This window comes from Halichoeres trimaculatus, unplaced genomic scaffold (genome assembly GCF_033239565.1).
Source record: "Halichoeres trimaculatus isolate MK-OKI-2021-1 unplaced genomic scaffold, fHalTri1.1 fHalTri1_scaffold_19, whole genome shotgun sequence".
Classification (NCBI taxonomy): domain Eukaryota; kingdom Metazoa; phylum Chordata; class Actinopteri; order Labriformes; family Labridae; genus Halichoeres; species Halichoeres trimaculatus.
Genome location: NW_027437197.1, coordinates 17,798,172 through 17,822,454, shown reverse-complemented (window position 1 = coordinate 17,822,454; position 24,283 = coordinate 17,798,172). Strand labels below are relative to the sequence as shown.

Sequence of the window (24,283 nt, the reverse complement as noted above, 5' to 3'; positions counted from 1 at the left end):
CACAGGGGACAAAAACACAAGAGTGCTTGACCTTCCTTGAAGACCAAAAATAGCAGGTTTTATAATTTATTAACAGCACATTAACTCTGACGTGTTGGATGCTTGGAAGGAGAGACCAACGTGCTGCTTTGTTGTAGAGAGTTGACATGAACTAGTTAAAAAATGATGACTGAATATTTATAATGGATGTGTGACAGACAGAACCAACAGGAGGTGAATCACACCCAAAGAGGGTTTAATTAAGCTTCTGTACTGAGAGTTGGAGCCCCACCTGGTGGCCAGTTGGGCTAAAGACAATGTATTCATCCTGCTGCCACCATCAGATGGAGCTGAGATTCTCAAAACACTCAGCTGCAAACTTTTTGAAAAGTTAGCTCAGACTATAGTTACAATTGATACAGTGTGAGTGAGTTAAATGAGAAAATGGGCTTTAAAATTGACAAAAAAAAAAGATTAGTAGAGAAAAACAATAATAGGAGACAGAGTGAAACAAAAACCAACTTGAGAAAAATAAAAAATGACCTGAAATTTCAGCACATGAATGAATACAGAGATGGTGAAGGCATCACAAAATGTGATGTTTTGATTAAACAGGGGTTGTATTATTTTCTTATCAGCCTACATTTAAACATGTCATGTTTATGTCTTCTCTCCCGTGCAAGATCTTAAACTCAGTTTGACATTTCCAATAAATGATTACACATCTGCAAGAGGTAGACACGTGAGACATCATCTTGAGGATAATGATTCCTTTTCCTTTTCTAACCCATAAGTGGTCATTTCAATTTTGCTATACAACTATAGTTACATTTTTTCAGTTTCATGTATCATTTGTGTTACCTTAATGTTAATAATAGGTGAACATCAATTTGAAATCAAAGAATTAAATCAAACATAAAGCCTAAAACGTAGAGCAGAGTTAAGATCTGGGTTATTATTTAAAAAGGGATTTGTATCTGAAAAATAACTTTCATCAAAATGGCTGTAAATTGTGCAAGAATCACTCAGTTTAGACTTAATTCATGTTTTTCTTTGGAAAAACATTTTATGTAAAATGGCTTTTATTCATCATTTTAAATTTGTTTTTAAATTTTGTTTTAAATTTTTTTGTTTGTTTGTTTGTTTTTAAATCCTATTAATTTGCCCTGAATTTTATCTCCCAAATGTGAGATTTGACAGATCAATAGCAGGTGAAAGAGATTTTTAAACATCGCAGATGCTTTTGAGAGCACGGTATTTGTAGTGATGGCTATTTCAGTGACACTCTGTGAATGTTTGCATATTTCAAAGAATTCACAGAATAATACTATACCTGGCTATACATTTGTATGTAGACACATGTAGTCACACAGGACTTGTTTTCCATTCCAGTTTTCTTTGCATAACATCATGACAGTTCACCATGAAACAAATGTGTCATGCGATGATAAGACACAGATCCTCAGTGTGGTTTGCTCTGAAACTCTCTTTTCTTACCTTCTAGCTGAAAGATTGTGTGGTGAGGTCTGCAATGAAGAGCTCCAATAGCATTTCCGGCACAGTTGTACCAGAGACCCTGAAGCACCCAGGTAGCTGTGATGACTGAAGACGCCCTGCTGGTGGCCCTCCATTCATTGGACACCGTGGCAGCAATGGTGGCCCCCAAACCAACCAGGCCGCCAAGAAAAGCCAGTATCTGACGGACTGACATTTGGAGGTCCAAAATATGTATCAAGTCTTTTGGCAGTTCCAAGAAGGTGAGAAAAAATAAAATCGCTCCAGGCGGATAAATTACACTGGGACATGTGTTTCACTGAGATGATTTACAGACAGGACACCTCGCCTGGTCTCTAGTGGTGAGGGATGGCCACAGGTGTCACAAAGTGGAAAAAGAGAGACAGCATGAACTGGCAGTTAGTCATTACATCTAGAAAAGCAGCGTTTGAAATGCTCCATGTTTTGGTCACATATTTAGACCGAGTTTCATATTAACATCAAAAAGAGTAATCAATAATCCTAAAAACATGAAGCAATGTGGCAAAGTCCAGCTACTGGTTCATCTATTTCTGGGGACAATATTTAGCACATGACTAATGATTGCCAGCTCATATGTGAACAATTTCCTGTTGTTTTTGTCACACTGATGTCAGAGAATATGACGTTATAAAGGTTGAAGAAGAAAAACAAGTTACTACAAAGAAATGTTTTTTTTTTTTTTAAACTATTTTAAAAGGGATAAGTCTAGGTCTTCATGTCTCAATCGTGTAACTGTCAACAAAGCTCTCTGGGTTGTTGTTTTCTGTCTCTGTTTTACACTCTCTTTTTCTACATCTTCTATTTTTTTTTCAAAGCCAAACATAGTCACAGCAGTTTCAGGCTGCCCTACATGGTTCTGCGTGTTATAAGGGGTCTTGTTCCCTCCCACGAAGCCCTGCAAAGTGCTCTGCTCATGGTGGATTTAGATGAGTGTAAGTCTGAACCTCATCTTAATATAACTTTATTTTGATTTTGTTGGGATGACATTTTTTTTATATAAATCAGCTCTAAAAATATAGATAATGACTTCAGCATACTTTGCAGGGAAAAATGGGATAAGACTGGTTAGGTGTAGTAAGATGTGGATCTTTTAAGGTTTATTTAAAAAAAAAAACAAAAAACATTATATTGATAAGGTTACTTTCCACAAAAAGGGCACAGAGCTGAAAGAGAAAAATAAATGAATAAAATAAAACCTAACCAAAATAAAAGAAAAAAAATAAGGGTAAATTAAAGGAAGTAAAAATAAGTAAGATTAAGTATTGTTCGTTTAAATTCTAATTATTAAGTAAGTTAAATAAAAACTAACGCCATTATAAATGAAACATCTGTGTAAACGATGGTTATTTCTCCGAAAAGGTCGGCAGTTCATGACCTCGTGACATGAGTAAGTGTGTAGAATGATGGGCCTTTCTCTGAGCCAATCACCTTTCAGTAGGCGGGACCACGTCGTGCACGTTTCTTCTGTCAGTTGAACGTACAACGCGCCTCTTGTAGTAATCCTGTGGGTCAGACAGGTGTAATATTGACGGACGCTAGAGTTTACACTCAGTATTTTCTCCTTGGACACTTTATCGACCTCCCTCTGCCACACAGCCCACAGAGAAAGTCTCCAGGTCGCTTTTACTGTTTGGGGGGCATGGAGCCTCTGAGGAAGGAGGGGAAGGATAATCCGTCGGCTTCGGCTAATCTTCTCTCCAAGATTTTCTTCTGGTAAGAAAACCAGCCTGAAGTGACAGCCGTGGTTGACGTTAATTGAACTCCAGAGCTCTCCTGTTTGGCAGTATCGAGCAACTCAGGACAAAACTGTCTTCTGTATGTGATAGCAGCTTGTCAATGCAAAGATATAATACATGTAATAAATACAATGATAAAGAAAAAGTTGAAACTCTTTGGTAAAAGTTTATTCCTGTTGTGTGAAGATTCAGCAGGCAAAGTGATGCACACCTGTCACATAAAAAGAGCAGAAAATTGGCTTAAAGTTAAAAATAAATAACTTGACATGACGTTAAACTATGAAAACTTTTGAAAAGCTTCTTTTTTTGCAGTTTTAAAGTAGTTAATATCAAAAGGAAATTATGGTATTGGTATTATCAATGGTATTGAACTGTTTTCTCAAAAAGTGGCATAAACATTTTGCTTTCTTATGTTCACAACTTTGTATTACCGTTTTTGTTCAGTTTAAACAGTTTCTTAGACAGGGAAGCCATGGAAATACAGATTTCTTTAACACTAATAACCAAAATTATGTTTTTCTTAACCTTAGCTGGCTGAATCCTTTGTTTAGACTTGGGTACAAGAGGAAGTTGGAGGAAAATGACATGTTCAAAATCCTCCCTGAGGATGCATCAGAAAGACTTGGAGAGGAGCTGCAGTGGTAAGACATATGTTTGCCCACATGGATTGGTCTGATATGTATTTTACAGAAATAGCCTGGAACTTTTCATTTTATTCCCTTTCAAAGTAAAGGTGCAAGGTTCTAGGGAACTTATTTTTTTATGAGTCAGTCTTCTTTTAACAATAACTGAGAATCAGCACGAGACCAGAAAAAGTTTCCAAAAAAGAGCACCTTCATAAAAAAAACAAAACAATGAAAACAAGGTTTAAAAAAACAAGATAGGAAAGGAAGATATTTTTGAAAATAAATTCAACCATTATCTCAGCCAATACAGTGTGGGGTCTGCCTGTTAAAAAAAGTTTCTGCCATAAGCGGTTTCTTGCTCTTGATCTCTGTATGCACACAAAGAGTGTCTGAGTCAGTTGATGCTTATTTCTTCCCCCCTGAAGCATCCAGAACATGTAGCCTCCGGACTGATCATACCTCTTACACAAAACATGCCTACATATTCATGAGGGCAGTCTCTAGTGTTAAGCTGTCTCAAGTCTAAAGTTTCAATCTTACACATTGTGAAGATTTAAAACAAGACGAAGGCCTGTGTCTTTTAAAGAAAGTGAATAAGAGTGTCTGTGTTTCAAAACTTCAAAATCAGGAGCACTTGAGCCAAATTAACCCTTTTCTGTACTGAAATATATGTTTTCTTTCTGATTAATGGCTCATGGATGCCCTGCCAGGTACTGATCACCACCCCCCCACCCCACCTCTACTTTTCAGAGAGTTTGATGTCACAGATGTCACTGAGACAAGGCCATCTAAATATAGACAGTACATTCACATGAGCAGATGCTAATCCCACTACATCTAGAGTGGAGGGGCTGCTGCTCTGAGGCTCTTTTTCTTGTGGGCTTTGTTTTCTAGCTTTAGATAAAGGCACTGAGAGTCTTTAATGCTTAAACACCTCAATCCAACTCAATATTGGCATGGCTTTTCCTTGCAAATATCACTTTTTTTCCTATGTTATCACACCAAAGTTGTGTTTTTTAAAGCTCCCCAAACACTAGCTGGTTGAGTAATTATCATGTAACAGAAATAAAGAGAAACAAAGAAGTGCTTGCTTATTCAGAGAAAGTAACATCTCAGCAATCAGTGTTTTCACACCACACTGAAGTCTTTTATATTAGCCGGCCCTGAAATTCAGGGATCAGATTCGGTGTCAGAAATAAAGACAGTACTGGATCAGCTCAACTTTCATGTGGCATCACTCCTGTATAGTCATTGTAACCCAGGACAGCTGTGCAGCGTATTAAAGTCTTACCAACACCACCTTGTGCCTGGATTGTCACATCCAGTTTTTAGAGTCATCAAGGCCCCAAAGAGGCAATTTAGTCCATATAAAGCTGATGTAGAAGCAGCAGGTACAGTTCTGTTGTGCCTTTTGAAAGTTGCCACAGTCATGGTGAGCGTTAAAAGCACTACTGCTCCTTTATTAATCACATCTAATTAGGATTCAGCACAACGCTGAAGTCCAAATTGGAAAATCTCATTAATTATTTTGTCATTATGATGCAGTGCTACAAATAATTGACTACAGCGCCCCAGTAAATACTCTATCATGTAGAGACGTGTCTGCAGACAGCCTCACTCTTAAGTCTGCAGTCGTGTAAAATGCATTCTTAGTCAGTTAATTTCCATACGAGCAAGATATTATAATAGAGGATTATTAATGCTTCTTGTGATTTCTCTGAAGAAGCCTAAAGCTGTGTAACAGTTCATTATTGTGAGTAACATAGCTTAATTGTGTCTGTTTTTTCCTTCAAAAGCTACTGGAACAGAGAGGTTCAACAGGCAGCAAAGGAGCTGCGCACGCCGAGTCTGACTCGAGCTCTTATTCAGTGCTACTGGAGATCATACTCACTCATTGGGATATTCATTTTTGTACAGGTACAGTGACATCAGAGTGTTTGTCTGAACATTTCAGTTGCAAAAACAACTTTCTGTGGAGTTTAAGTTGCTGCGAAGCTTTTCACTGTAGCTGTATGGAAGCTTTTGTAATCCTTTTGGGCAACTCTATAAGTTTTATAACTGCTGTCAAGCCACATGGCTATGACCTGTGGGGTTCCCCAGAGGTCAATCCTGGAGCCTCTATTGTTCAATTTGTATGTACTTCCTTTAGGACAGCTAATACACAGTTTTAACGTGTCCTGCAACAACTATGCAGATGACAGTCAGATCTTACTGTCACTGACACAGGAGAGCATGGGCATGCAGCTTCACTCTTTCACTGCATCAAACTGAACAGTGTGCAGATTTAAAACAGTTTTCTCCTGCTAAAATATTTGGCTGTTTTCCAAACCGCCTACTTCACTAGCAGTGCCTACTGTTTTGGTCATTACAAGTAGGTAGTCTACAAAAACTTGCAATATCTGCAGTATGCCAAAAATACCCGGATGTCCTGTTGACCTAGGAAAATTTCTTAGTGTGCAACAGACCAGTCTACCTGGTGTACTGTTTCCCACAATGCACAGCACTAATGCTGTTTGTCAATGCGAATGGCAAGTTTCGGTGAATTACTGCCATCTACTGGAATGAGTCTGCATTATAACTACAACACAACAACACTAACGTTAGACGGTCCGTGAGATAGAAGTGAAGTGATGAAAGAAACCCCGGTGAATCTTGTCACTTCGAGTTGTAAAGAGTTGTCTCCTTCTACAAATTCATTAAACCTACAATTGACTTTTTTTATTAACCATATGTAGATTATATAGGAGTGTGTTTTCCATCAGCTGTAAAAATAAAAAGTCAATCCCTTCCATATATTTTTTTAGATAACCAATATAACTTTTGGTGTAAGATAAAAAAATGAAATATGATGTTTCTGCTGCGGTATGATTAACAAAATAACTGTCAAGACCTTTTTATAGTTTGTTTTGTAAATTTTTAATAGAGGCAAAAAAGTCATACTACATACTCAGTGCAAAAGCAGTAAGCAGCATGCAGTGCCTACTACACACTACATTCACTCTTAGTATGGAGTAGGTGGTTTGGAAAACAGCCGTTGTCTGTGGCCCACAGAAATAAAGAGAAAGTGTTCTCTCAGCTTTAAACAGCTGTGCTTGTTTGTAAGTCTGTTCATGGTTTAGTGCCAAAGTACATCTCTGACATGTCAGGGCCACATGGACCACCCCAGACTCTGAGATGAACTGTGGTTTTTATTCTGGCCATAGAGCACTTGGATTGTCTTGTATACAAATAGTGATCTGCAAATAAATTTTCTTCACTTGTCAACAAATAAAAAATTAAGAAAAAACAGTTTATAAGTACAGTAAGAATACACTTCACTTTAATGCAATGCATTCACGTCTGCTTTATTTCTCATTTCCAATCAGGAAGTTTTCAAAGTCATCCAGCCCCTGCTTCTCGGGAAAATGATCGAGTACTTTGAGCGCTACAACCCGACTGACACGTCAGCAGGCTACAAAGCTTATGGCTACGCTGCAGGCATCTCCTTGTCTACCATCACTGTCGCCATGCTTCATCATCTCTACTTCTACCACGTTCAGAGAGTGGGCATGAAGATCCGTGTGGCCGTGTGTCACATGGTCTACAGGAAGGTCAGTCTTTAAACCCATGTTTATGTGCACATGTTGACCTCTGCTATGTTTTGATTTATGCGTTTGATTTAACATCTTTTTTCTGCAAAGGCTCTTTTTCTGAACAGCAGAGCTCTCGCCAAAACAACCACAGGACATGTAGTTAATCTATTATCCAATGATGTCAACAAATTTGATGAGGTAATTATCTATATTAAATTCATATTTCACAATCAGTCAGACTTTTCACTGTGTTTTTCTCTCTTTATTTCTTACAGAGCACCTTATATTTGCACTTTTTGTGGATCAGTCCTCTTCAGGCAGTCACTGTAATAGTATTGCTGCTGTATGCAATCGGCCCATCATGCCTCGCTGGAATGGCTGTCCTCTTTTTCTTGATGCCACTCCAGATGATGTTTGGGCACTTCTTCTCCAGTCTCAGGTTTGACATTATTTTACAAACTCTATCAGTTGCATCAGATGGTATTTCTGCAATTTGTTTCCGTTGCTTTGTTTCAGGGGTCAAACTGCGATCTTAACAGACGACAGAATGCGGATAATGAATGAAGTCATCTCTGGGATCCGGGTTATAAAAATGTATGGGTGGGAGAAGCCTTTTGCTGAATTGGTTCATGAGGTCAGAAGGTGAGTTGTAGATATATAAAGGAAGAGATTTCTCTAAGTTTGTTCAAAGTAAAGGTTGTTACCCAGCGTTTTCTGACTCCGTGTCTTGTTGATCTCCAGGCTGGAAATCTCAAAAATCATGAAAAGCTCGTACCTGCGAGGGCTGAACATGGCATCTTTCTTCGTGGGCAGCAAGATCATCATTTTCATCACCGTCTGTGTCTACGTCCTGACGGGCAACACGTTGTCTGCCAGCAGCGTGTTTATGGCTGTTTCCCTCTACGGAGCTGTCAGACTCACGATCACGCTCTTCTTTCCCTATGCCATAGAAAAAGTCTCTGAGTCTCTCATCAGCATCAGAAGGGTACAGGTAAGCATAGAGAACAACATTATTTATTAATTGTTTCTGTCTGTGGGACTTAAAAACTCTTCTTCTCAGAGTTTCCTCCTGCTTGATGAAGTTGCTCCTCATCATCTGGGTCTCCCTGTAGCAGAAAAAGGGTGCACAGTGGAGATACAGGATTTAATATGCTACTGGGATAAGGTGAGGATTATTAGCAACATGATTCTCTTTTCTATTTATACCTTGTTCACATTCAAAATGCTTCTACTCCTCAGGGCTGTGAATGAGATAAACTTGAGACCCTATGACTTTGAAATATATAAAAAAGTTTGACAGACTAAGTTAAGTTGAAGAGTTGGAGTCCACTTTCTTTTTTCTTCCAGATGCTGGAGGCTCCAACATTACAGAACGTGTCGTTCACTGTGAAGAGTGAGCAGCTCCTGGCAGTAATAGGACCTGTTGGGGCTGGAAAGGTCAGGTCTGTTGTGGAGATCAAGTTCATAGTCATACAGAGATGATAGTACACTTCAAATAACCCAAAACAGCTATTTGTATAATGTTCTTACCTGATGCAGTCAGACATTTGATATTTCAACCTGAAAAAAACAGACTGTTTTTAATCACACATTTATCATAGACAAGGCTGTTGAATTATAATACTGCTCGAATTTCAAATTCAAGCTAATGTGAAACTAAATGCTAAGCGTTAGCAGCTGTATCCAGGCAGTACAATGCTTTCTTTTTTTTGGTTAAATTAAATGCCACTAATTAATAGTCTTTGAGGAAATATGCTTATTGTTTCTTTAAAAACAGCTAGCCGAAAAAAAAGAATTAACCTAGTTATGATAGTTTAGAGTTAGTGTTAGTATGAACATAAAAAATCACCCATAAAAACTATGAAAAACTTTAAATGACATCATCAGTGGATATTTATTCATTTGTTTAATGCAAACACAGAAATAAAGAAATGATTGTGAGTGAAGTGCTGTACCTTTATCCATGGGAACAGTTGTAATATTGTGCAAATTGACCCTTTTGGATCAGCTCAATTCTGAGTTTCAGCCTTCTCATCTTCCTCTAATGTTCAAAAGCGAAATGTTTATTTTATTCTGTGTGTTTGTGCGTAACAGTCCTCTCTCCTCAATGCTATCCTGGGAGAACTGAGTCAGGAAAGCGGTGTGGTCAAGGTTAAAGGAGAGCTGACGTACACGTCTCAGCAGCCTTGGATTTTACCCGGTACGGTCCGAAGCAACATCCTGTTCGGCAAGGAGCTCGACCCCAAGAAGTACGACAGAGTCCTAGGAGCATGCGCCCTCAAGAGAGTGAGCAGAGCTTGTATGGTCCAGGAACCAGAAACATTTTTAGCACTATTAAACTGGGTCATGCTTAAATGTGATGGATTGTGTCCAGGATGTGGAACTGTTGCCAGGTGGTGACCTGGCACTTGTTGGAGACCGAGGAGCCAACCTAAGTGGAGGTCAGAAGGCGAGGGTCAGCTTAGCAAGGTGTGCTGGGGAACAAAACACAAAAGCACTTTTTAGATTCTTCTCTGTGATGAAAATAACCTCATCGTGTGATTTTAGGGCTGTGTATCAGGACGCAGATATCTACCTGCTGGATGACCCTCTTAGTGCTGTGGATGCTGAGGTGGGAAGACACCTCTTTGAAGAGTAAGTGTTCCCCCCTGTAAGAAATTAAAGAGAAGGTGTTGTGAGTGTTTTCTTATTAATGTGTCACTATATGTTGTCTTTAGGTGTATTTGTGGCCTTTTAAAAAAGAAGCCTCGTATCCTGGTCACTCATCAGCTTCAGTACCTGAAGGCTGCGGATCAGATTGTTGTATTAAAGGAGGTGAGTGTGAATGTCTCTTAACAGAATTTGATTGCGTAGAATAAGTTTCTACATAGTTGAACCTGTTGATGTAAATCAAAAAGATGATTTGTCCCCTTTAAGAGTCAAAAAGAGACATGAACAGACCGAAAAATGAAACAACACAGAGGTTTTATAGTGGGTTAATTTGTTTTCTCTAACACTGGCTCCACTGCTCAACTCAAGTGTGTGTGTCCCTGCGTTTACCTGCATCTCATTTCTGCCCTTCTCAGGGTCAGATGGTGGCATGTGGCACCTTCAGTGAGCTGCAGAGCTCCGGACTGGACTTTATCTCCCTGCTGAAGGAGGAGGAGGACAAGGAGGAGGCGAGGCAGGGCATGACCTCAATTCCTGGGACTCTCTCCCACTGTGCCCGTTCGCTCTCTGACAACGTCAAGTCCTCTATGTCCTCCCTCTCCACCTCTCAGTACTCTTTGATTGAGGGAGCAGAGCCACTTGAAGTGGTGGGTACATCAGACTTTACTGTAATTGGTAAAAAAGCCATTTTTTCCCATCAAGTTTTAGCATACAGCTTTCTTATTGTTGGAAAGAAAAACTTGTTGTACAGATTTCCTGCCACTAGAGGGCAGGAGGTGCTCATGTTTTCTCTTCTGCTTATTATTGCCTTATCTGAAGTGTTCCTGGATGATATTTACACTAGTGTCTGTCTGAAGGTAGTGCAACATGCGGAGGAAGAAGGGCGCTCAGAAGGAAACATCGACCTGCGTATGTATGTGAAACTGTTCAGAGCAGGCGCTAACTTCCTGGTCCTCTTGGTCCTCATTTTACTGAATGCCCTTGCACAAGTGAGTCCATTTTTTTGATAATTTAATATTTTTTCTTTCAGTTTTTGAAATAAGCAAATATGACTGAGCTCATTTCACTTGTTTTTTACATCAAACTTTTTAAACAGTTAAAAGTGTTGATCTCTGACTGTATGATGACATCGACTGGCTTGTGTGTGTTTGCCTTTTAGATTACATTTGTCCTACAGGACTGGTGGCTGGCTTGCTGGTGAGAATACATTTCTTTTTTTCTTTTGCACGACATAAAAGGTGACAATGCTGGTGAATAATAAGAGAAGCGTGTTTTTCAGCTGGCCATTCGCAGATCAGAAATGATGATTTCATACAAAGAAAGTGAACCACGCAGCCTTTGGCATTGTTTCTCCTTTGTGGAAACTGACCTTGTGTTTCAGACTGGGGAGATGTGTTTTGTACAGTCTCCTCATGTTGCAGCTTTATGTCTTCGCTGTGTTTACTTGTCCTTGTGGACTTTTGGTTCTTTTGTGGCTGACTTGCAGGGCCTCTGAACAGAAGCACATCAATGTGACAGAGCACCTCAATGGCAGCTTCCCTCGGCAGCTGGACCTTGACCTGTACCTAGGTGTTTACGCAGGTGAAGCTCACTGAGTGCACATTGCTTTTTGTGTACTGCTGAGACTCTGAATACACCAGGCATTCAATGAACACATCCACAGTTCTTTGGCTGTGGCCCAAGGCCTTCAAGGCCCAGTGTATGTGTACACGGGCCTCAGCTGTACAGAGAGATAGCAGTGCCTTTCTTGTTGTCTGCCTTTGGATTGTTCTGATTGTCTCCCTGTGACTCTCAACCTCTGCACTCTTTCACACTTTGTATTCACAGAGAATAATCCACATTCAAGACAAAAAAATGTCATTGAAGGAAAAACTTAAGTGGAATATATCTGTTTTTTTGTCATTCAGAATCCTTAATAGTGGCCTGAAATGCAAAGCTGACCTTGGAGGAGGCACAAAGATAGCTTTGTAGTGTGCTGATGGATTTTTTTCTGTGCTTTTGTCAGGTTTAACAGCCACTTCAGTCGTGTTTGGCTTCCTCCGTTCCTTGGTCTTCTTTAACATCCTGGTGTGCTCGGCTCAGACCTTACACAACAGCATGTTTAACGCCATCCTCCGGACCCCCGTCCGCTTTTTCGACGTGAATCCAATCGGTGAGTTACCTACCGCCTCCTCGTTAAGTTGTCAGTACAGGAAGAGTAAAATAACAACTTCCGCATGGATGATGAAGGATTCACTGGGATGATGAAGAATGCAAACATCCTGTAGAAGTTATTTTTCTAACATCTGACCACTAGAGAGCAGACTGTTACTGACTCTGTTGTGTTTCCATCCTCATCACAAACATCCATATGTTTGGCCTTAACGCCACAGCTTGTTATTGCTGTCAAGTTCTCTGACATCAGGCTCAATGAGACTCCAAATTTAGATTTTACTCCTCTGTTAAAAATATTTATGATCATGACTTTAGAAAAGAATCTGTGTAATTTTAATTGTAATTGAATTAAATCTCTAATTGTTTAATTCTATTTCAATTAAATCAAGTATTACAAAAAAACCTGAATGTTAAGTTATATTTTCTTTAGGAAATTGTGTTTTATTTTTATGAGATTTGAAAGTGCACTGTGTTTAAACCAGCTCTATGGAGGCTGCTGCAGTGGCTTGTTTAACTAAAAGATCAAAATCAGTGAGAAAACCTCATGACATTACTTTTTATACATTTAAAATGTGTTTAAAAACGAGTAAAGAAAGCCTATTTTTTTTATTGAGCGCTCAAACAAAAGCAAACAATCATTTTAAATTCACAGTGTTTGCACTGGATCCTGCAGAGTGTACTGTTTGGATTATTGAGCTGTGTAAATTTGCACAGCTCCATAATAAGCACGTTAGCGTGTTAAGTGCTGCTAAGAAAATGTAAGATTATTTCATCACTCTGTTGGCTTTCGCTGGATGGGTCAGTGCTGTTCGCAGATGGACACGATTTTTAAAGTGAGAAAACTCTTTGAGTCTGTTTGACTGATCTCACATGGGGACAGGTCTCCCTTTCGACATGTTTTTCGCTGCCCTATCAAGCGGAGCGAGATTTGTTGAAATCATCTCAAATTGTTTTTCTCTTCTAGATTTTTTCATGTCCCTTTGGCTTTGTAACGTTTAATTAAAGACCTCTTTTAATTAGGTGAAGTAATGTCATGACTATCAGTCATTGACATCCAAAGTCAACTGTCAAGTGGCCCACTTTGATAACTTTTAATTTTTCTTGGGCATTGTTCACCTGTCAGCAGATAATTACTCAGCCTAATCTCTTCATAGTGACACGCATGTTCAACACAATCAGCTCGGGTGGGAATTCTCTACAAGAAGGGAACTTGTGTCTGTATAATGAGTCATAATAAGCTGTTAACACAAGTCTAAATATGATTTGAGGGTGTTCGGGAGCTTGCGGTTTTCTCCCGGCATTAGAAGTGGGTGTAGCGACAAAGCTTTCCTTTGCAGAGCTGTGTTTGGAGCAAACACCACAGGTCTTAAAATCTTTGGCTTTTGTTTTTTCTGCTGCTGCTTGTTTTATGTACGGGACTACCTGACAGCTTATCTGGGTGTGCCTCGCTTGGTAATTGCACGAGAGGAGGACAAACACTTTGAATAATGTAATAATCTGTTTAATAGCGCAGTAAAGGAGAGGCTTAACAGACACTGCTATCTGATTGCTGTTGTGCTGCTCTCAGTAACTATTGTATGACCAGTCCAGTCATCAGAGCTTGGCCTTCAGGCTGCAGAGTGTGTATTTGACTGAATTTACAGAAAATATCCCACAGACATTCTTCTTATTGTCCTTCTCCTGTCAGCAGTACAATAGAGGAAAATGTGACCTTTTTTATCCGTACAATACAAAGAGTTTCATTTATTTCATCTCTAACTTTTCCTTTCTTGCTCTGTACTTTCTGATTCATCCTCTTGAATCTAACCCAGCAGAAAAGATCGGGGCAAAGAGAAACAAAGTCAGCTCTGCAGAGTCTCTCTTACACTTTCTCCCTTTGTGTTTTCATCTTGGTGTTTTACTGCGTCTCTTGTCCCTTGTGTCTGACGATTCACTCGTACCTGTGTGCTTTATGTGTTGTGGAGGATTTGACACGACTTACATGTGTAAGTGTCGGGTACGTGCTGCTGTTTGATAGCTGTCCACGAGAGTTAAAGGTTACCATTTCAAGCGTGGCTGCACAAAGGTCTTATTTGTTATTCTGTGAATGTAACAAAAGAGCACAGCAGTGATGAATTATGATCGATGGAGGGGCTTTGTAGCTCTGCTTTATCAGCCATTGAGCGCCTCTGTGGTATTTCAATCATATGTCTGTGTTATCTTTCGCTCTGTGTAGATATAGTTTGAGGCTTCTGCTGATTAAAACTTTTATATTTTAACAATACTGCTTGATGACACACAGATATGTAGATGATAGCGATAAATCTGCAGACTGCTCTTTTTCTGTGAACTTATAGGACTTAAAATATTCATGTTTGCTGAATTTTAGCAATATGTACAGTCTTATTACAGCTGTTCACCCAAATGTGATCCAGTTAGAGCAGCACAGACAGCGGTGGATGTGTTGAGCTGATGTTGATCCCTGTAATTTAGTGTCATTGAGTGGGCTAATCCCCTCAGAGACTGCAGGCCAGGGCTTCAGCTCATCAGCACAGTGAAGGAGTTCAGTCAACACACTCACACTCACACACACATGCACTTCGACTGTCCTCTTTCACTCCAGCATAGTGGGCCATCTCAGCGCTGGGTGTCACTCAGTTTGCTGTGCTGCGACACAGGAACATTAGATCGTCTGTAGTCGGGTGATGTGAGATTCTAATTGTGTCTACAGAGGCAATGTTTTTAATGTCTGTATTTCAGGTCTGGGATGCAAGAGTGTTAAGAGCAGAGTGGAGGAAGTACTGCAGAGAAGGTGATGATATCGAGGTGTGTAAATTGAATGTGGAGATGGAGCCGTGTGTGTGTGTGCAGCGCGGCTGATAGGGCTCCCCCTCGCTCGGCACTTCCACTATTTAATTGCATGAAAGGGAAGGAGAGGAGATTGCAGGAGCCTGGCGGTGTGAGCGAAGAGAATGGATTTAGAATGTATTAGTATTGGCAGCAAGGCGCCGGCGGTGGGAGGCTGCCCCAGGCCTGTGGGCCCCTTCATGGAAGTGCAGGTGAGCTGTGCCACCTCCAGCCTTGGCAGCCCCCTCCCCAGTATTCCTTCATTATCGCACTTGCTTCACTGAAAGGCCCCTTCCGTCTGCGCTGGGGCCCACACATGGAGCGGCTCTGAGTCGCCGCCTTATCTTGATGTTTACAGGGAACAGCGATTTGCCACACGCCCTTCTCTAGCCGGACCCCACTGTTCCATTTCTTTAAGTGTGATTGGGGGCCCTGCTCACCTAATATCTCCACCTTACGGGGCCACCTTAGTTGGGAGGGCTTGATATTTCCTGAGCCTGAGAAAGTGGTGCAAATCACCCCTGGAGTCTTCAACCATGAGAAATTGTTTGATACTAATGCTGCTGATATCCTGAGACATCTACCCCGTCTCCACACAATAGGTGATATTGTTGACAACCATCCAAAGTGATTGAAGCCTTTGTCCCATGCAGATCTTACCTCATAGGCATCTCCATGCGGTGAATGTCTTTGTGTAACTGCATCACTGTAATGTATCCCCTCTTTAGTGTGTGTAGGATGGAGAAGGGTCTTTCACTTCATCCCCTCTGAAACTCCATGTTAACTGAGCCGCTTGTCAAACAGCTGATAGCTGACTGATGTTCCCTGCTCTAACACCCTCCAACCATAGTATGATGTAACCCAGAGAAACCTAGCCTTTTCTTATTGCCATTGTTTGTCAGATATGCATGAATTTGGGTCATCTGTGGCTTAGACAGTAAAATTACATAAAAATATTATTGGATCTTTGGCAAATACACTTTGACAAGTACTTCCCCCAGTGCCAGGCTGAAGCAGGAATATTCTGCACTAGTATAGTAGCAGCTCTACCCCCTTGCATGAACCCTCCCCTCGGGATGTCTGTATGCTAAAGGGGCACTCACACTGTGAATAAGATTAGTCTGCCTCCAAGTGTACAACATGCTTACGCCACTTGACTTTGAATCAGTGCTGATTTGGAGCATTGCTGGGTTGTTGCGGGGAATAATGCTCTGGCTGGGTTTTTATGCAATGGCTGTTATGGGGAGCCCGGCCTCGTCTGCATGCATGTTTTTAGGCAGGAGCGGCATTTTGGATAAAGCTGTAAGCTGCTTACGGCCGTGGAGAGAGGTGATTACAGGGCCCACCTCCGTAGGACTGACTGGGAAGCTGGGAGGCAACTTTTAGGTCAGTGGTGCCACGGCTCTGCCACGCCTCCAGAGCGCCATACCGCCACATTGTGCTTCGTACCAAGTCGCACCCAGATTCATGTCCCTTTCAAGCCTCGATAAACTCCCCTGTGTGCTTAAGTTGTTAGTTTCACTTTATCTGAAGCTGTGTGTTCTTTATTTACGACGTCTTTAACCAGATGTTGTGTTTGTTCAGTAATGTGTTGACGTGAGAGCGTCTCCGCAGCACAGGACAAGCATTATGACACAGTTTTGTGGGCTTTTGACTGGGAAAATACACCATAGACTCAACACAACTGCTTTTTTCATGGCTTTTAACTTGAGCCCAGCTCTTGTTGTGGCAGTTCTGGCACTGCTCTGCTACTTTTTTGTCTGCCTCTGAGAGTCTGAGGGCTTCCTTCAGGGACAGAGATAGAGAAAGCCTTTCTGTCTTGCTTGCCTTTAGCGAGTGTAGTGTGGGGATTTGCTATCACTGACCCTGCAGTAAACAGTGTGTGAAAGCAGCTGGAGTGTAATCTTATGTGCTGTGGGATCAGAATAAAGAGGGGAGGAGGGAGGGGGGAGCAAAGTTACTTGAAGAGTAGGAATAAAAGGCAGCACCTGCAGAGCACCAGGCGAAATAATGAACACCTGAGCAGATTGGATGCAACTCAATTAACGTCACCGACACTGCCGTTCAGAAAATAAAGGCAGGTACGCGGCTTCTGTTGCCCTTTTGTTTACGAACAAAGGGTTCCCTCACGTATTCAGCCAAGAGTAGGGCAGTCTTTATGAAATGCTAGACAAATAATGATTCATTGTTTATATTGGAAAGGCCTGTGTTGTTGCTCTGATGTCACACTCAATGTATAAGCTCCATTTAAAGACACTAGAGGAGAATGAGGTAATAGTTTCTTTATTATCTTTAGAAAAAGACGGAAAAACAAAACACATTTTTTCTCAGTTTTACTCTAACCCTACATTTGACATCTTTATAATCAGAAAAACTGATCTCTGCAGCCAATCACGTGCCTCCATCTCCCATCTATCTGCTCTACCCTCATCACATCTCTTTTGTCATCTTGTTTTGTTTCCCAGGAAGGATCCTCAACAGGTTCTCAAAAGACATCGGTTACCTGGACTCTCTGCTCCCATGGACGTTTGTGGACTTTATTCAGGTGAGTCTCACCTCGACAGGTTTGGTCGCTGGCGCTGCAGCATGGGAAGGCCATTTCATGCCTGGCTAAACCTGCTTTGTGGTCCGGGTCCCCTAATCTGGAAACAATTACTGTAGGATTACCCGCCAGCGCAGCCCAGCGCCTGCACAGATTTAATAAAAGTGTGCACATAGGCTGAGGGCGTGGCTCCCTCACTGTGACACAACAGAAGCGGCATCTTCAGAGAATGTGTATGGAGAATAAGCGAGTTATTGGGAGAGTAAAAAGGTACCAAAGAGGGAATAAAAGGTGAGTGGATGATGGGTGCGATGGGGAGGGAAACAGTACAGAGGCGGAGGAGGAGGAGGAGGAGGAGGAGGGTGACGAGGATGATGTGTTGAGTGGCAAAGAGAAGAAGTGTGAGCAGCAGGCGTATGATGTGTCTGCAGGAGAAGAGCTGGAGGTGTGGTGAAGTGAGGGGGAAGGGGACAGGTCAGTTGGAACAGATCCAAGTGAGGGACCTGCACCTCTCGGCGCAATTCACCTAATGCTCCGAAGTCGTAGCCAAGGTAGCCAAGGGCCACCCTGGTGCGAGGCCAGGTTGGGTTACCGAATGCCACCCTGCCACCGTGACAGCCATCTCCCACGAAAGCCCGCGGAGATGAGCCAGCTCATGCACCTAGCACCACAAAGAAGGGAATGTTCGCTGCACAATTCGAGGTAGAGGAGCAGGCGTGGCTCTTTGGTTCGGGCCAAAGAATAGAACAAAGGCGCACTGAAAACGAATCCCCCCTCCACAATGCCTGAGTGATGTTTGTGGCAGATACCCATCTCACAGTAGACAAAAGCCATCTTAAATGCTGAAAGCACAAAAGATCATATGCACAAAAGCTTTTTGTCTGCCATGGGTTCCCTCATTTTGATAATAAGGTGAATAATGGCTGGAGTAAAATAATAACTTTGTAGATGGCCCATAGGTCCAACTGAAAACAGTGAAAGTAGACTGGGTCAAGACCTGTGATGCACATATCACACTTCACGACCAACTTCTCCATCTCTTTATATTTACTTTAACCTGATTAATAAAATAAAACAAACAGGTTTGAGCTTGTCTCTGTGTTGCAGTGAGAGTTTTCTGCAGGATATATACCATGCACAGTATTTCTGCTGATCTCCTGCAGCACCATAAAGAAGGGAAGTGATAGTGATAGTGGACAAAAGTGGCATCCTTTGAACAAAACACTTTTGTTTGTGCTGCTTTCTACTCTTGTTTGCAGGTGTCTTTCATGCAGCACTCTTTAATGCTTTCAGGAAGGACGATTTTCACTCTTTTTATCAAAGTATTAGCCACGCAGAAAAGCTGCTGATCCCGACTATTGTTGCTCATTCGTGGAGGGACATTTCCCCATAGTCATTGTTTAAATGGTTGTCAGGGGGGAATAAAGTGAAACTTCATAAACAATGGCCTAACTGGTTTATCTCTCTCTATGGGGAGAGGCCGCTTCTGTGCGAGGATTTGCACCAGAGCCTCCTCCCTTTATGGTGTGGTAAGCACTTCACAGCCCCCTCAAACCCGCCTAACAAGGGGATTCCCTCCAGCTGGGGGAACCTGGTTACACCCCACAGCCCCACTTTTTTCACAGGTCTCATTTAGTAGTAATTTAATGTATTGTAAAAAAGCCTCTTTCTCTTCCTCCTTTATGGTCACAGGACAATGACAGAAATGTCAATTAAAAACACCTCAGGCTTTCGGGACTGTCGGCTTTTGTGTAGCCTTGACCTTTAAATCCCGGGTTGCCTCTATTTTCACAGAGGGGGCAGAGGAGGAGGCCAAGACAATGAGGGGTGAGTTCAGGGGTCTTTCAGTGGAGGATTTTGTGTGAAGGCTCTTGACCAAGTCACACCACTAACTGTGGGGTCTCTACTGCTTTCAGAGGGTCATCTTAAACACATTTTGTCACCTTCTGTGTCTAAGTCTCACAAATGTAAGTTGCATAAAAACACAAGTATTGACTCATAAATCTGCATGCAGAGAAAATTAGAGGTATGCAGACTCAAACTCAGCAATGAAGTAACTAAGACATGCACAAACACAGAGCAAAAAATGGCCTTTGTCTGAAAACACTGGCGGGTGGATCGTTGTGTGAGTCCGTACATTGTGGCACATTGTGTGTCAGGTCTTTTCACCGGCTTTGTGGGATATGAGAACTGCTGACGTAACCACGAGTGCTGTAGGATGGGATTTCACCAGCTTTCTCAGCTTCTTTACCACGCCGGTGACAGAAGGAGTGAAGAATGCGCTCGCTCCGGGCGTTACACAGGTTATCCTGAGAAACACTGGAGATGGGCCATAAATCCCCTTTAGCATGGTGTCATGTCGGCGCTATTGTTTACCTGCACGAGGTGAGGTGACACAGTGAGACGAGAAGTCTAAAGAAGTCTACACAACTTTTTTTTGACTCCATTTCAGCCAAATTAGGATTAAAACAAAGAAAACAGTGTTCGCTGTTTGTGTGTGTGTGTGTGTTCAGCTGGCTGTTCATCAGACAGCTTCCAGCCTGTGTGTATGTGTGGTCTCCCATGATGCTGTGGTCCGGCACCTCAGCTGCTCTGACTCAGTCCAACAGTCCTGGGAACTTACATAACAAAGTCCTAATCTAATCTGCAATCTCGTTAACATGATGCAGAGAATGAATTCTTCGCTTTCCGGGAGCGACTTCTGACTTGTGAAGCAGTTTTTGTGTTGTTTTCAAGAGGAAGGAGAAAAGAGCAGTGGCTGAATGATTTTCTGGACACAAGTGATTTATAGTAGAGAGGCAGAGGGAGGGAGAGACAGAGCGCATTTCAAAGGCTTTCTCTTATTTCCAAAATGGGGTTGGAAATCAGCAGCTTGACTGAGCCCAAATAAGTGACTTCTTTTACCTTTTCACTGCACACAAAGGCCTAATCCTAGGACTACTTGAGCCACCAATGTAGACAGTGACTGAGACCACCACAGTATGTGTCAGACCCTCCTCACCACACACAAAAACACATTGACTGCAGCTTTATGAAGTGAAAATGGCCCCAGAAAGGGAAAATGTGAAGGAGGTGTCCACAGTCATTTCTCTCAAAGAAAAGGCCACAGCATCTGGGTGTTTAATGCTAAAATAAAGCCTAAAGACAGCCCCGAAAGGAGTGGGTCACTGCTTTTGTTCCAGAGTCAGAGTGGAACAGCCCTGTTTTGTTTCTGTGCCACTGACCCTTGCAACTTATTGTGCCGCTCTGTCAGGGAAAAAGAAAAATTCCAGCGATGACAGAGGACTTCTTTTGAGGAATTCCTCTTTTCACCACGCTCCCTCTTCATTTCCTGTTTTGTTTGCACATTTTTTTCCCACTGGCAAATATTGCACACTGACAGTTAATAAAGGGAGGATGAAAAAGGGGTTGTAAAAAGCGTACCGATTCCTTGTGTCCGCAGGGATGTTTAATTAAAGAAAAGTGTTTATTTTCTGCTGCGGAACAACAGTCGCTATCACCGCCAAACACAAATATAGCAATTAACTTCAATTTTCTACATTTATTTGGACATCAAAGAGATGATAGGATCACTGAGAAAATAAAGAAATTAGGGTCAGCAGAGATCTCAATGGTCTTTGGGCGCAGCGGTGCGCCCAGTTTGCTTGAATGGCTGAATCACATGCGTGCGGTAGCTTTCTTTTCTTGCTAAAGAGCAATTAGTGCTAATTCTTTATTTAAACTGTTTGTATACAAAACCTTTCATCCTTTTATCCACTTTTATGTGCAGCGGGATGTGGCTTTGGGAGTTTTCTGTTCCTGTGTGGTTTCATAGGAGATATGGAAGTGGTCTAAGGGGGGTGAGGTGTATGCTTGTTGGATGACTTATCTGAGGCATCTGTGTGTAGTGTGGGTGGGGGGCCATGGTGTTCCTGATGCTGACATGATAAGCGGCAGACCACGCAAATGGATCACATCAAACATGGCCTTGGCGGCGGCGGGCCCCAGGGAGCAGGACGAGGCAAGACTTCTATCTAATGCTTCCTTTTCCTTCTCTGTCCCCTCAGATGACCCCGCTGTGAGATAAAGCGGCTTCGGACAAGCAAAATGGGCCCAATTAGAATTTAAACAAACCAGTCGGCAAACATGAATGAGCAGTGTCACTGTATCACTAAGACGAATAGAGTATACCACAAGACATTCATTCAGTTCATATTTCATCCCCCTCCAGGGAAGCCTGGATAACCCGCGGTAAAGGCTCATGAGCCTCCATCTCACTTTGCAGTCTGGTTAGCCTTCCATCAAGGCTAAGATTGAAACTTATGTACTGTGAAATTCTCAGGATCAGTTGTGCTCAGTAGCTTCCACTCACTGTTTGATTGTGCAAGCTCCACTACAGCAATGGTGAGACTGGTAATACCCCTCTTATCAGACGTGCAAATGGAATCGAGTAGCTTTTCATCATAAAACTACACTGAAAGTGATCATGCTTAAACGTGTGCTTAAGTGGCAGATAACATCCGTAATTAAGGCACTAAATTAAATTTTCATCTCTCTGGGCCAGTGTGAGACCACTGAAGGTAACCGCTCGATCCTAATCTCCTCGTCTGAGGATTCATCTCTTAAGATGGGTCTAATTTCAGGGTGTGAGGTTTCAGTTTTATCATCTTTGAATCAAGTATGAAATATGTAACACAGTGTACCTTTCAGGGAAGAAGAAACGGTCTCACATTCAGCGCTGAAAGAAATATTCCGGTTATTTTCTTTGGTGGGAACACAGCAAACACACATTACATGAATGCTACTTTTGTACAAGTGTAACACGAATGTTAAACACTAATGTTCTAAAGTATCACAGGTAAAAACAGTCCTGCACAATAACTGACCTGTGAATTATGTAATTTCTGTGAAGTGTTCATGCATTTCAGTCCAGTAGGTGCAAAATAATGAAGTGATGATAGATAGAATACTTTGTTGTTGATTAAATATCCTTTACTTTATAAAGCTGTGTTAAGTCAGCAATGAGGGAAACTTTCTTTAGACAAAGTACTATTGAGATTTAAACCCTATTAACACGACAACGTTTCATCTGAAAACGCTAAAACGCAGTGAAAAAAAATAAGCGTTTACACAGAAATGCTGAGGGACTGAAAACGCTGTAGTAAGCATTCCAGGCCTGCAGGTGGCGCTATAACTGTCTTGTCCAGAAGCAACGTCTTGGAGATCTCCACCGAAGTAGAGTTGAGCTGATCGTCTGGTGCATTTGGGAGTACTAAGTGTATAAGTGGAGCAACAGATGCACATTTCGTATGAAGACAGTCGGCAGATTCGGCAGATTCAGCAGATTGAGCAGCACAAGCACAACGCGGTAACAACGGTACTGTTGTCCTGTTGTATGCGCTCGCGCAAACCGAAGTGTGACGTCAGCGTTTCCACTGAAAACGCCGGCAACGGTGTCGGCGGCCTTTCAGATAAATCCTACTCTGGAAGCTACTCACAAAAGTTTGCATTTTAGGTAGGCTGAAACGCCGTTTTCGTGTAAACGCGAGGCCGAAACGCAACAAAACTTTTGCGTTTCACCCTAATACCGTTGTCGTGTGAACGGCCCCTTATTTAAAGCTCCTGTGAGTGATTTTAACTGGTTGTATGACAGATTTAAATTGATGCTGATGCTACTTTTATGACGTTTAATGGGGAACAAGACCATTAGCAACCAGGCTAATTGTTTCCTTGTCATAACTTTTATTGCTTCAACAATGATGAAGGGGGAGGTATCAGGTCAGTTCTTAACATGTTCACAGTGAGCTGCACATTTGACGATCCTAATTGTGATTTCTTCTTTCTTTTGTATTTTTGTCTTTTGGGGGGCATTTTTGTAAAGGGTTGTTGCTCAGAGGCAAGGCTCTGTACTGCACATGGGGGCACAGGTGTGTAACCACAAAACAAAAGCACCACACTGAAAAAAATGGACATTACTTAAGTGTTTATGTCTTAAAGGGTAAAAATCAATCAGCCAACTGGGTAGGTCTTTGTAATGGGTTTGCCAGGTTATTTTCACCCCCCAAAAAAGATTTCTTAGAATCAACAGAACCAAAAGGTGATGCAGTTCACATCCTTGCCCACAGGGGGCGCCTAAACAGACACAGACTGAAAGTAAGCAGCAATAAGAAAAAACATTGAAGAATAATTTTACTCTGAAATAAGTTCAGAAGACTTTTTTTAGATAAATTTATGAACTTTTAAAATTGATTATGAAAAATACTTTCATGATAAAATGACCCCATACAGGTGGTGTATTTATTTAATGGATTACCATCTGATAAGTTTAAGTTTGAACTGTTATGCAGTTTAGACTACAGATTACTGATTGGCTTATTCAACATGTTTATTTAAAATCTTAATCTGCACTCTACTAGAAATACTGGATGTTGTGCAATTGATGCTTAAAACGTACAAAATGAAACCACAATAAGTGAGGTTCACATGAGCTATTGTAGAAGCATTATACCTTTGAATATATTTAATCATAAGCTTCTTTTTTAGATGCTTCTCCCAGCTTCTAAACACAGTGGAGGTTTGTGTGCTCTGTTGTCATCAGACTCATCACCTCCAATCCTCTTTAGGCAGCTCTGATATCCTGGTCTAGATGTGTCACAGAGACATTAACACGGGTGATGAGTCATC

General features: G+C 41.6%; 1 protein-coding gene across 1 annotated transcript in view; it reads left to right on the top strand.

Annotated features, from left to right (window-relative positions):
• Positions 1-3,031: 3,031 nt before the first annotated feature.
• Positions 3,032-24,283, top strand: part of LOC141808127 (ATP-binding cassette sub-family C member 4-like) — a 37,990-nt gene continuing 16,738 nt past the window's right edge. Inside the window, exons 1-20 of the mRNA XM_074694509.1 lie at positions 3,032-3,228; positions 3,782-3,892; positions 5,674-5,794; positions 7,243-7,467; positions 7,558-7,647; positions 7,725-7,888; positions 7,966-8,091; positions 8,191-8,440; positions 8,510-8,614; positions 8,797-8,886; positions 9,544-9,735; positions 9,824-9,918; positions 9,997-10,083; positions 10,167-10,263; positions 10,515-10,745; positions 10,956-11,087; positions 11,258-11,295; positions 11,585-11,679; positions 12,104-12,250; positions 17,544-17,623. Of these exons, the coding sequence (XP_074550610.1) occupies positions 3,155-3,228; positions 3,782-3,892; positions 5,674-5,794; positions 7,243-7,467; positions 7,558-7,647; positions 7,725-7,888; positions 7,966-8,091; positions 8,191-8,440; positions 8,510-8,614; positions 8,797-8,886; positions 9,544-9,735; positions 9,824-9,918; positions 9,997-10,083; positions 10,167-10,263; positions 10,515-10,745; positions 10,956-11,087; positions 11,258-11,295; positions 11,585-11,679; positions 12,104-12,250; positions 17,544-17,623 (2,550 nt within the window). The 5' untranslated portion in view covers positions 3,032-3,154. The remainder of the gene's footprint in view (positions 3,229-3,781; positions 3,893-5,673; positions 5,795-7,242; positions 7,468-7,557; positions 7,648-7,724; positions 7,889-7,965; positions 8,092-8,190; positions 8,441-8,509; positions 8,615-8,796; positions 8,887-9,543; positions 9,736-9,823; positions 9,919-9,996; positions 10,084-10,166; positions 10,264-10,514; positions 10,746-10,955; positions 11,088-11,257; positions 11,296-11,584; positions 11,680-12,103; positions 12,251-17,543; positions 17,624-24,283) is intronic.